Source organism: Oncorhynchus tshawytscha, linkage group LG04 (genome assembly GCF_018296145.1).
Source record: "Oncorhynchus tshawytscha isolate Ot180627B linkage group LG04, Otsh_v2.0, whole genome shotgun sequence".
In the NCBI taxonomy this organism is placed as follows: Eukaryota; Metazoa; Chordata; class Actinopteri; order Salmoniformes; family Salmonidae; genus Oncorhynchus; species Oncorhynchus tshawytscha.
In genome coordinates, this window is record NC_056432.1 from 50,533,875 (window position 1) to 50,546,242 (window position 12,368).

Below are 12,368 nucleotides of genomic sequence, written 5' to 3' on the forward strand. Positions count from 1 at the left end.
GAATGGTCTGTATAATTTCTACCATTTTGGCAGCAAAAGGACATCCATGGGTAATTTTGTAAATAGATTGAATACACACAAACCGTTAGAGGTAGGTGACTGTGAAACTACTGTGAATGAGAGATATGTGGAAAAAATATGCCCACCTTGGAGATTAATATGGTCAATTTCACCTGAACAAATTCTAATTAGTTAATCCAAGCCTTGTCATTTGGTCTATGTATTTGGCCATTCAGTCAAACATCAGTGCAGTGCAGAGGAGAGTATTTTTCCCTTTCAGTACATCTCCCACTCATAACCTGCCATTATCTCCTTGGACGAGGCCTTTTATATTGGATATATTGGATAGTCATTAAATCGGCTTATTCTACCTTTTCCATTGCACTGGGATTGGGTGATGCGTGTACACGCTGTACAGTTGTTCCTCAACTAAAAGTTTTTAGATTATGCTGCGAGATTTAGAGGTAATTTGTGGTTTAGTATGGTACCCTACAGATGCTGGTTTGATACCCGTGCCGGCTGCAACCGGGAGACCCATGAGGCGACGCACAATTGGCCCAGTGTCGCCCGGGTTAAGGGAGGGTTTGGCCGGCCTGGATTGTCCTTGTCCAAAAAATAGGCACAGTGGGCTTTTTGTTTCTCTCCCACTAAAAACAGAAATAAATCATTCTAAATAACAAACAGGCTTTATTTACAAATTAGTAAGAATGTCTCACCCCATGTTCAAGAATGGCCCTTTTCCCTTTATTCAGATTACAATCGCTCACTTTAGGTTATTTGAAAACAAAATAATCTCAAAAATTGTTATTTTTTAAACAAAGCGATGTATTATTATTATTAACCCTGCATTACAATTAGATAAAAGCCCCTTAGATATTCTCACAGATCAAGTTTGCCCTCACAAAAATGGCCCTTGGATATTCAATTAGAATCCTCCAATCCTCAAAATGAAATTATTGACGGAGAGTCACGTCATTGAAAAACATTTTTGGGGATATACTGTAGGCCTACTGTAGGCGACATGAGTGTTGAGTAATGTGCTGTTAAAAGTGTTGTAGGTTTATTTATTTTATTTAACCTTTACATAAAGGTCTACTTACTCTGTTGGCGTCTTGACCCAGTTCATGCCCTCATTTGCAATGCAAACCATCACAAATTACTATGGGAATAAATGGAAGAGACAAGTGGAAGGGGGGAAAAGTAAGGAACTTCTCTGTTAGCCCTGGAGGCCTTTTGAAAACATGTTTTCACAAGGGCTATTAGCAGAACAACAGACACGATGTGGTCCCAAAAACACCTCTCTGACATAGGGTCCAGCATATCTCTTGATGATGATTGGGCTCGGGCCGACACGGGCTGCTATATATAATTAACATTTCATTAATTATCTATTTTACATATTTTCTCATTGTTTTGTGATCAAAAAATAAAATGAACATTTAAATTAAATTCTTTAAAAGTTCTGTTTAAGTAGTATTTTAGTATTTTGATACTTTGTGCAAGGCAATAATCAGCATTAAACACTTTGTGGATGGGACCTCCTGAGTGGCGCAGTGGTCTAAGACACTGCATTGCTACAGATGCTAGTTCGATACCCGTCCCGGCCGCGACTGGGACACCCATGAGGCGACACACAATTGGCCCAGCATCGTCCGGGTTAGGGGAGGGTTTGGCCAGGCGGTGGGCTTTTGATTTCTCTCCTTCTAAAAACAGGGACAGAAAACAACCGTAGCAAACTGTGAATTCTGGCACACCGCCTTTCCCCATTAGGCCACATGGCGCACCCCCAATATCAAGGTGCACATGGGCCTATTTATATAATGAGTATGAATTTGGAGGGCAGAAATGATTAAATATTAAAGCAGTCGAGTTTTAAGAATTGTGTGTGTTCAATTATTTGTGACATTGTTGCATTTATGTTATTCTCTTAGTGCTGTAGCCTACTCCCGACCGGTCAAGTTGTACAGCGCCATATTTTCTGACCGTTTAATTTTTTATTTTTCTTGGAATAGAAACACCATAATATTAATCAAATGATTTAAACTAAGTTTCTTAAAATCAATCCCATTTACTATGTTCTTACAAAAATATTTTAAATTCTCTAGTACAGCCAATATTGAAGGCTGTCAAATGCTTCTCAAAGATGCCCTCTGGTGCTCAAACTAACACTACCTAGCATTAATGGCTGACAACTAAATAACATGCCATGGAATTCTGCACAGCTTTCTGGTCTTGACCATTGTGGAGAGGTTGGAGTCTTTGATTGAGTGTGTGGACAGGTGTCTTTTATACATGTAACGAGTTCAGACAGGTGCAGTTAATACAGGTAATCAGTGGAGAACAGGAGGGCTTCTTAAAGAAAAACTAACAGGTCTGTGAGAACTGGAATTGTTACTGGTTGGTAGATGATCAAATACTTATGTCATGCAATAAAATGCAAATTAATTACTTAAAAATCATACAATGTGATTTTCTGGATTTTTGTTTTAGATTCCGTCTCTCACAGTTGAAGTGTACCTATGATAAAAATGACAGACCTCTACATGCTTTGTAAGTAGGAAAACCTGCAAAATCGGCAGTGTATCAAATGCTTGTTCTCCCCACTGTATCACCTTGCCCTCTACCCCTTGATACAAAACAACATCATACATCATACATCACAATAACCAAAACCTCCCCACTTCAACAACCGTATATCCAACCCATCTACCCCAGCTATACAGACGGCCTCACCAACACACCATATCTCCTGGAACATCTCCACACTTTTTATAATTTTATAGAACTCAAATTCCACTCTAAGGCGCGCAGAGAACATCCCATTAAATAATAGTAGAGGGTCTGTTATCCTCCCACCTTTGACCCTGTTCCCCCTTGTTAGCCAAATAACCAACTTTGCCTGAGCAAACAAAAATTCAAACACACATTTGGCCTTTTCCTTATTCAAATACCTGTACTCCATTTATAAACACCCCAACAGTAAACTCCACTCCCTACCTCTCACACAGACATTCCAACAGATACATTAATTCCATTAACTTGGCTCACACAGAAAACACGATGCACAGTTTCACTCATGACACAGAAAGGACACCCCTGTCCGACTCCCGGGTCGCCCAATGCCAACCAGCTATTAGTGGCCAGGTCTCCATGTAGAACCCTCCACTGGAGGTCCCCTGATATCTTTGGTACTGGGAGTTTGTAGAGCCTCTCCATCTAAAACGCACCACACTCTCCGCCACACATATCCCCTACCACTGATGTGCCTTCACTCCTGTTAGGCTCCTAATGTTCCTCACTTTAATGCAGAGGTTGTAGAGGGCTTGGAGTGTTAAAATGTAACAAGTCCTCCATACCCCCTTACCAGTTTCCTGTCTTTGCTGTCATCTGCAGTGGTGGAAACATTGTGGCCCCTCCCCCTTTGGCTGCTCCAACACCCCCTTACCGGCTCAGGCAGTGCCTCCTGGACCTCCCCCAGGAATTTCTTCCAGCAGCCTAATATACAGTATGTTAGTCCTGTATGTTGTGCCAGGTATTCCGAGGCTTTAAACCCCTCCGCAGCTGAAGTCACCCAGTAAACCCGCTGCCATCAGTCGCTTCTGCAGGGTGGCCGATTGAACTGATCTCAAAAGGAGTTCTAGATTGTGGAAGATAGGCTCCTCCCACACCCACAGCCCAGGCTACAAACCGCCTTCTCGTGTGGTCCTTAGCCGCTGCCAGGCCCTCAGCACTGCAGAGTAAAAATCAGAGAGACCTGCTGTACTCAGCCTCTCCAGCCTCATGAGGAACAGCTGCCGGTCCAACCCTAATCTATCAGCATGCATGCTGGTTCCCTCCAGCCGACATCAGTATGGTACCGCAGTCTCTGTGCCACCTTTAGTTGTAATGCAGCCACCCTGTTCTCCAGTTCTACCAGGCCCTGTCCTCAATCGTAGACAGACATTGGGGGGGGGGTTTATGCCACAGACAGTTTATGCCACAGGAAGAATGCCACCCGGTTGTTGATTATCAACACCCTCCCCCTACTTGGGACAGAAGCCACCTGGCCAGTCTTGACAACACTGCCTGTGACAGCCCCTGTCAATCCTTCCTGACCCACCTCTCTGAGCCCAGGTACACCCCCAAAATGTTAAGCCCGTCACAACTCCACTGGAAACCCCCTGGAAGCAGAGGGGGGCCCTATCCCTCCATGCTATGCATAACATAGTTTTGCTCAGTTGTAAGTAAGGACAGAGCCATCCATAAGCCTCTCAACTACAGAAACTGTCTAGAATGCACTGAAAGAGAACAACAGAGAGACAGATAGAGACAATGTAGAATTCTAATAGATCCCTAAGCACTGAGGTTCAGAGGGGGGTTTCACAGAGAGTTGGACTGGCACTACTCATTACTGGGAATGAAGGGATAGATGCGTTCAGATCAAGAGAGGAGACGACTGAGCCGTCTACTGTACATGCAGGCCTGTGTCTGCCTGCCTGCCTGTCTGTGTCTGTCAGTCATCAGTCTGTCTGTCTGGTTGTCTGGTAGATTGGCTGTCTGTCTGTGTGCACCTGTTTAATGGATTACACTCGCTCTTCTCAGCAGGCATTTTTCCTGTAGATTATTTATTTTATATGTGTGTTTGTCTGGGGAAAGCTACGAACTCAAAGCATTGCACAAAATCATAGCGTTTCCATGCTCCATTCTATTCTCTTGGTACTATAGTTTTGTGAACTTTGAGTTTGTGTTAGAATTCTCCAATTCCTGAAAATTTGATTTTGGGTTACAAGCTTTTTCCAGGAATGCTGGCTCATTTTCTACCTCACCACTTCGCCCAACCCCACTGTCAGCACCCTGTGTGATCTCAGTCAAACCCAGACTATTGAGTCAGAAGTTTGTCCCCCTCTCTTCCAGGCTACGACTTCTGCGCAGAGGGACTCATTTGTGGGGAAAATTCGGAGTGTAAAAACCGGAATACCAGAGCTGAGTGTGAGTGCAAGAGCGGCTTTGCCTCCATCCATGGGGACTCCACATACTGTGAAGGTAGGCAGCTGTGAACTATTTGACTGGGTCTTTGGGTAGAAGACTCTGAACTAGCTGAGTATATGACGGGTAGACTTAGAGCTTGTTTTGTGTATGTGGAAGATGTATTTCTTTATTACAAAGAGGACTAGGAGAAGAGTGAAGTTGCCCCTGCATGCTGATCTTGGATCATTTTAGCATTTCCCCCACTAATGGTTAAGGTTGTGGGAGGGGAAGCTGATCCTAGATCTGTACCTAGATTCCTGAATTATAGTGAATTATATTATCTCTATGGTTGAGTGGATATGTTGGTATGTGAGATGCCTGGCCCATTCCATACAGTAGATGCCTGAGAGAGAGAGCTTGGCTGACGAGATTTTCAACTACCTCTGGCTTTAGCAGGACATTTCAGAAACAACATGTATTTGTATTTATTTGTATTTAAGGCAGCAGCTACTCTTCCTGAGGTCCAAAAACATTACGGCACTTACATTACATTAAACAAAATATAAAGCAGTTCATCATGTAACATGAATACACCACTACATATCTACAATACAACATGTATAATACCACCATACAACAATATTACAATGTATGTGTGTAGAGAGTGTGTGTGCTAGCGCTTGTGTGTGCATGTGTGTGTAAGTACCTTTGTGTGTGTCTCTTCACAGTCCCTGCTGTTCCATAAGGTGTATTGTTACCTGTTTTTTTTATCTGATTCTACTGCTTCAATCAGTTACCTGATGTGGAATAGAGTTCCATGTAGTCATGGCTCTATGTAGTACTGTGCACCTCCCATAGTCTGTTCTGGACTTGGGGATTGTGAAGTGACCTCTGGTGTTATGTCTTGTGGGGTGTGCATGGGTGTCCGAGCTGTGTGCTAGCTCGGTACATTCAGCTTGTCAACACTTCTTACAAAAACCAGTAGTGATGAAGTCAATCTCTCCTCCACTTAGAGCCATGAGAGATTGACATGCATATAATTAATGTTAGCTCCCAGTGTACTTTTAAGGGCCAGATGTGCTGCCCTGTTCTGAGCCAATAGTCCTTCTTTGTGGCACCTGACCACACCACTTTTAGTTTTTGAAATATTTGCCATCCATTCTGAAACTAACTGCAGCTCTTCAAGTGTTGCAGTCATTTCAGTAGCTGTAGTAGCTGACATGTATAGTGTTGAGTCATCTGCATACATACAGTGCTTTGAAAAAGTATTTGCCCCTTCCTGATTTCTTATTTTTTTGCACATTCGTCACACTTAAATGTTTCAGATCATCAAACAAATTTAAATATTACACAAAGATAAGTAAATGTAGTTTTTAAATTATGATTTTATTTATTAAGGGTAAGAATTAATTGCCACCTAAACCTAATAACTGCCTGTGCCACCCTCGTTTGCAATAACTGGCAATGAGTCTTTCACATCGCTGTGGAGGAATTTTGGCCCACTGTTCTTTGCAGAATTGTTTTAATTCAGCCACATTGGTGGGTTTTCGAGCATGAACCACCTTTTTAAGGTCATGACACAGCATCTCAATCAGATTCAAGTCCGGACTTTGACTAGGCCACTCCAAAACCTTCATTTTGGGGTTTTTTAAGCCATTCAGAGTTGGACTTGCTGCTGTGTTTTGCATCCTTGTCCTGCTGCAGAACCCAAGTGCGCTTCAGCTTGAGGTCAGAAACTGAACGGACACTCTAGTTCAGGATTTTTTGGTAGAGAGCAGAATTCATGGTTCCATCAATCACAGAAAGTTGTCCAGGTCCTGAAGCAGCAAAGTAGCCCCAGGCCATCACACTAACACCACCATATTTGACTGTTGGTATGATGTTATTTTTCTGAAATACTTTGTTACTTTTAAGCCAGATGTAACGGGACGCACGCACACCTTCCAAAAAGTTCAACTTTTGTCTCATCAGTCCACAGAATACTTCCCCTAAAGTCTTGGGGATCATCAATATGTTTTTTAACAAAAGTGAGATGAGTCTTTATGTCCTTTTAGGTCAGCTGTGGTTTTCACCTTGGAACTCTGCCATGGATGCCATTTTTGCCCAGTCTCTTTCTTATGGTTGAGTCATGAACACTGACCGCAACTGAGGCAAGTGAGGCCTGCAGTTCTTTAGATGTTGTTGTGGGTTCTTTTGTGACCTCTTGGATGAGTCGTTGCTGCACTCTTGGGGTAATTTTGGTAGGCTGGCCACTCCTGGGAAGGTACACCACTGTTCCAAATGTTCTCCATTTGTGGATAATGGCTCTCATCGTGGCTCGCTGGAGTCCCAAAGATTTAGAAATGGCTTTGTAACCCTTTCCAGACTGATAGATGTCAATTACTTTGTTTCTTATCTGTTCCTGAATTTCTTTGGACCGCGGCATGATGTCTTGCTTTTTGAGATCTTTTGGCCTACTTGTCAGACAGATTCTATTTAAGTGATTTCTTGATTCAACAGGTCTGGCAGTAATCAGGCCTAGGTGTGGCTCGTGAAATTGAACTCAGCTTTCCAAAACATTTGATTAACCTCTCTGGTACAAGTGGGACGCTAGCATCCCACCTCGACAACAGCCAGTGAATTTGCAGGGCGCCAAATTCAAAACAACAGAAATCCCATTATAAAAATTCTCAAAATGTTTCATACAAGTATTTTACACCATTTTAAAGATAAACGTCTTGTAAATCCAGACACAGTGTCCGATTTCAAATAGGCTTTAAGGCGAAAGCTCACCAAACAATTATGTTAGGTTAGCATTTAGTCACAGAAAACCATACAGCCATTTTCCAGCCAATACTCATCATAAACATTGATAAAAGATACACGTGTTAAACATACGAATACAGATAAACTTCTCCTTAAAACTTGTTAAGGATAGGGGGCGGTATTTCCCCTTTGGATGAATTGCGTGCCCATAGTGAACTGCATAAAAATCTGTCCTAAATTGCTAATATATGCATATTATTATTATTAGATAGAAAACACTCTGAAGCTTCTAAAACCGTTTGAATTATGTCTGTGAGTATAACAGAACTCACAGGGCAGGCAATCTTCCAAACTAGTTTTGGAATCCTGAAAGTTGGGGCAACTTTGACGTCATCGCCCCCTCCCTTCCCAACCAGTTATGGATCTGGAAACACTTCCTATGTCTTCCACTAGATGTCCTCATTCAGTAGAACATTGAATGGTGCATATGCTGTGAACTTTGACCCTATAGGGTGAGTAGTTCTAAGTGTCGCAAAGATTTTCATGCGCGTGATACGCGCGCTTGGGAAAGAGAGCTTCCTTTGTTCCAGTCAGCCCCAGATGAACTAGGATTGTCCGGCTGGAATGCTATTAGTTTTGTACGTTTATAACATCCTGAAGCTTAATTCTGCACTTAGTTTGACCAGTTTCGTCGACCTGTAATATGTCATTTGGAATGCGCAATTATTCTGGACCAGAAGTCATTTTTTGGGCATTTGAGCTGAAAGTGGTAGCATATGCTACTACATGGACACTAGAATTGAACATTATGAAACCAAACGATGTATTGTGTAAGTATGACTCCTTCCACTACATTCTGATCGAAGACCATCAAAGGTAAGGGAATATTTATGTTGTAATTTTGTATTTCTGTTGACTCCAACATAGCGGAGAAATATTGTTACGTCTGAGCGCCGTCTCAGATTATTGCATAGTAAACTAATTCCGTAACGTTATAAAAAATGTGACACAGCGGTTGCATTAAGAACCAGTGTATCTTTCTAACTATATTTAGAACATGTATCTTTAGTCAAAGTTTATGATGAGTATTTCTGTTATCTGGCGTAGCTTTCTACAATTTCTCCGGACATTTTGGAGAATTTTCTGAACATGGCGTCAATGTAAACCGAGATTTACGGATATAAAATGCATATTATCGAACAAAACATAAATGTACTGTGTAACATGTCATATTACTGTCATCTGATGAAGAATTTCAAAAGGTTAGTGAATGATTTTTCTTTTAATGCAACCGCTGTGTCAGATTACCAAAAGGCTTTACGGCGAAAGCACCCCTTGCGATTATGTTAGCTCAGCTCCTATTCACAGAAACCCATACAATCATTTTCCAACCTAGGAGAGTGTCACAAAAGTCAGAAATAGCATTAACATTAATCACTTACCTTTGATGATCTTCATCTGGTGGCACTCCCAGGTCTCCATGTTGGACAACAAATGTTTGTTTTGTTCGATAAAGTTTATCTTTATGTCCAAAAACCTCAGTTTTGTTTGTGCGTTTAGTTCATAAATCCAAAGGCACAATGTGCGCTCTCAACACCAAGACGAACAGTCAAAAAAGTACAATAAAAGATAGTAGAAACATGTCAAACGATGTATAAAATCAAGCCTCAGGTTGTTTTTGTCATACATAATCAATAATATTTCAACCAGACAAAAGCTTTGGCAATGGAAAAGGAAAACAAGAAATGTGCGCTCCCGATCACGTGCTTGGTTCATGTCTGGAAATTTCCACTGTCATTTAACTTCTTGCGTCGAGCAATCCCGTATCCGGGAGCGTAATAATAGCCTCAAGCACATTACCATAACGCAACGTTAATTAACTATTCATGAAAATCGCAAATGAAATGAAAGAAATATATTCACTCACAAGCTTAGCCTTTTGTTAACAACACTGTCATCTCAGATTTTCAAAATATGCTTTTCAACCATAGCTATAGATAGCAAATGTTAGATAGCAAATGTTCAGTTTTTCCAAAAAGATTATTTGTGTCGAGAAATCGCTCCGTTTTGTTCATCACGTTTGGCTAAGAAAAAACCCCGAAAATTCAGTCATTACAACGCCAAACCTTTTTCCAAATTAACTCCATAATATCGACAGAAACATGGCACACGTTGTTTAGAATCAATCCTCAAGGTGTTTTTCACATATCTTTTCCATGATAAATCATTCGTGGCAGTTGGGTTTCTCCTCTGAAGCAAATGGAAAAATGCACGCAGCTGGAGATTACGCAATCATTTTGACGGAGGACACCAAGCGGGCACCTGGTAAATGAGGTCTCTTATGGTCAATCTTCCAATGATATGCCTACAAATACATCACAATGCTGCAGACACCTTGGGGAAACGATAGAAAGTGTAGGCTCATTCCTTGCGCATTCACAGCCATATAAGGAGACATTGGAACACAGCGCTTTCAAAATCTGGGGCATTTCCTGTTTGAAATGTCATCTTGGTTTCGCCTGTAGCATCAGTTCTGTGGCACTCACAGATAATATCTTTGCAGTTTTGAGTGTTTTCTTTCCAAAGCTGTCAATTATATGCATAGTCAAGCATCTTTTCGTGAAAAAATATCTTGTTTAAAACGGGAACGTTTTTTTATCCAAAAATGAAAAGAGCGCCCCCTATATCGAAGAAGTTAATGCGGTGTATCTCCCTTATTTTTCAGAGTAAAAGCCTGAAACAATGCCTAAAGACTGGTCACATGTTGGGGAAGCCATAGAGATTGTGAACTGGGTCCTGTCTTTGTATGGTGGATAGGCTTTCAATGGAAAAACAGCCTTTCAAAATAATAGCCCTCGGGTTTTCGCCTGCCATATCAGTTCTGTTATACTCAGACATTATTTTAACGGCTTTGGAAACTTTAGAGTGTTTTCTATCCACATCTACTTATTATATGCATATCCTAGCTAATGGGCCTGAGTAGCAAGCAGTTTAATTATGGCACGCTTTTCATCCGGAGGTGAAAATACCGCCCCCTGCCCAAGACAGGTTAAAACATTTTTTGAGTTTACATACACTAAGTTGTGTATGTGCCTTTAAACAGCTTGGAAAATTCCAGAAAATTATGTCATGGCTTAAGACGCTTCTGATAGGCTAATTGACATCATTTGAGTCAATTAGAAGTGATCTTGTGGATGTATTTCAAGGCCTACCTTCAAAATCAGTGCCTCTTTGCCTAAATAAATCAGCCAAGACCTCAGAAAACATTTTTTGTAGACCTCCACAAGTCTGGTTCAGCCTTAGGAGCAATTTACACCTGAATGTAGCACGTTCATCTGTTCAAACAATAGTACACAAATATAAACACCATGGGACCACGCAGCCGTCATACCCCTCAGGAAGGAGACACGTTCTGTCTCCTAGAGATTCATGTACTTTGGTGCAAAAAGTGCTAATCAATCCCAGAACAAAAGCAAAGGACCTTGTGAAGATGCTGAAGGAAACAGGTACAAAGATATCTATATCCACAACATAACGAGTCCAATATCAACATAACCTGAAAGGCCGCTCAGCAAGGAAGAAGTCACTGCTCCAAATCCGCCATAAAAAAGACAGACTACGGCGTGCAACTGCACATGGGGACAAAGATCATACTTTTTGGAGAAATGTCCTCTGGTCTGATGAAACAAAAAAAGAACTGTTTGCCCATAATGACCATCGTTATGTTTGGAGGAAAAAGGGGGACGCTTGCAAGCCGAAGAACACCATCCCAACCGTGAAGCACGGGGGTGGCAGCATCATGTTGTGGGCGGGCTTTGCTGCAGGAGGGACTGGTGCACTTCACAAAATAGATAGCTTCATGAGGATGGAAAATCATGTGGATATATTGAAGTAAGATCTCAAGACATCAGTCAGGAAGTTAGCATACTTCCAAAGTTGTAGCAAAATGGGTTAAGGACAACAAAGTCAAGGTATTGGAGTGGCCATCACAAAGCCCTGATCTCAATCCTATAGAAAATTTGTGGGCAGAACTGATAAAGTGTGTGTGTGTGTGAGCAAGGAGGCCTACAAACCTGACTCAGTTACACCAGGAATGGGATAAAATTCACCCTACTTATTGTGGGAAGCTTATGGAAGGCTACCCGAAACGTTTGATCCAAGTTAAACAATTTAAAGGCAATGCTACCAAATACTAATTGAGTGTATGTAAACTTCTGACCCACTGGGAATGTGATGAAAGAAATACAAGTTTAAATAAATCCTTCTCTCTACTATTATTCTGACATTTCACATTCTTAAAATAAAGTGATGGTGATCCTAATTGACCTTCAACAGGGATTTTTTACTAGGATTAAATGTCAGGAATTGTGAAAAATTTAGTTTAAATGTATTTGGAAAAGGTGTATTTAAACTTCCAACTTCAACTGTACATTATCAAGCATTTCACACATGTTAGGCTTTTGACTCTGTCAATCACCACATTCTTATCGGCAGACTCAACAGCCTTGGTTCCTCAAATGACTGCCTCACCTGGTTCACCAACTACTTCTCTGACAGAGTTCAGTGTGTCAAATTGGAGGGCCTGTTGTCCAGACCTCTGGCAGTCTCTGTGGGGATACCACAGGGTTCAATTCTCAGGCCTGTCACTCTATTTGCTGGAGATTCTCTGATCCACC

At 41.5% G+C, this 12,368-nt stretch overlaps 1 protein-coding gene across 1 annotated transcript in view; it reads left to right on the forward strand.

Moving 5' to 3' along the window:
• Nucleotides 1-12,368, forward strand: part of LOC112248956 (protein kinase C-binding protein NELL1) — a 412,284-nt gene that overhangs the window by 187,989 nt on the left and 211,927 nt on the right. The window contains exon 12 of the mRNA XM_024418430.2: nucleotides 4,894-5,022. Within this exon, the coding sequence (XP_024274198.1) occupies nucleotides 4,894-5,022 (129 nt within the window). The remainder of the gene's footprint in view (nucleotides 1-4,893; nucleotides 5,023-12,368) is intronic.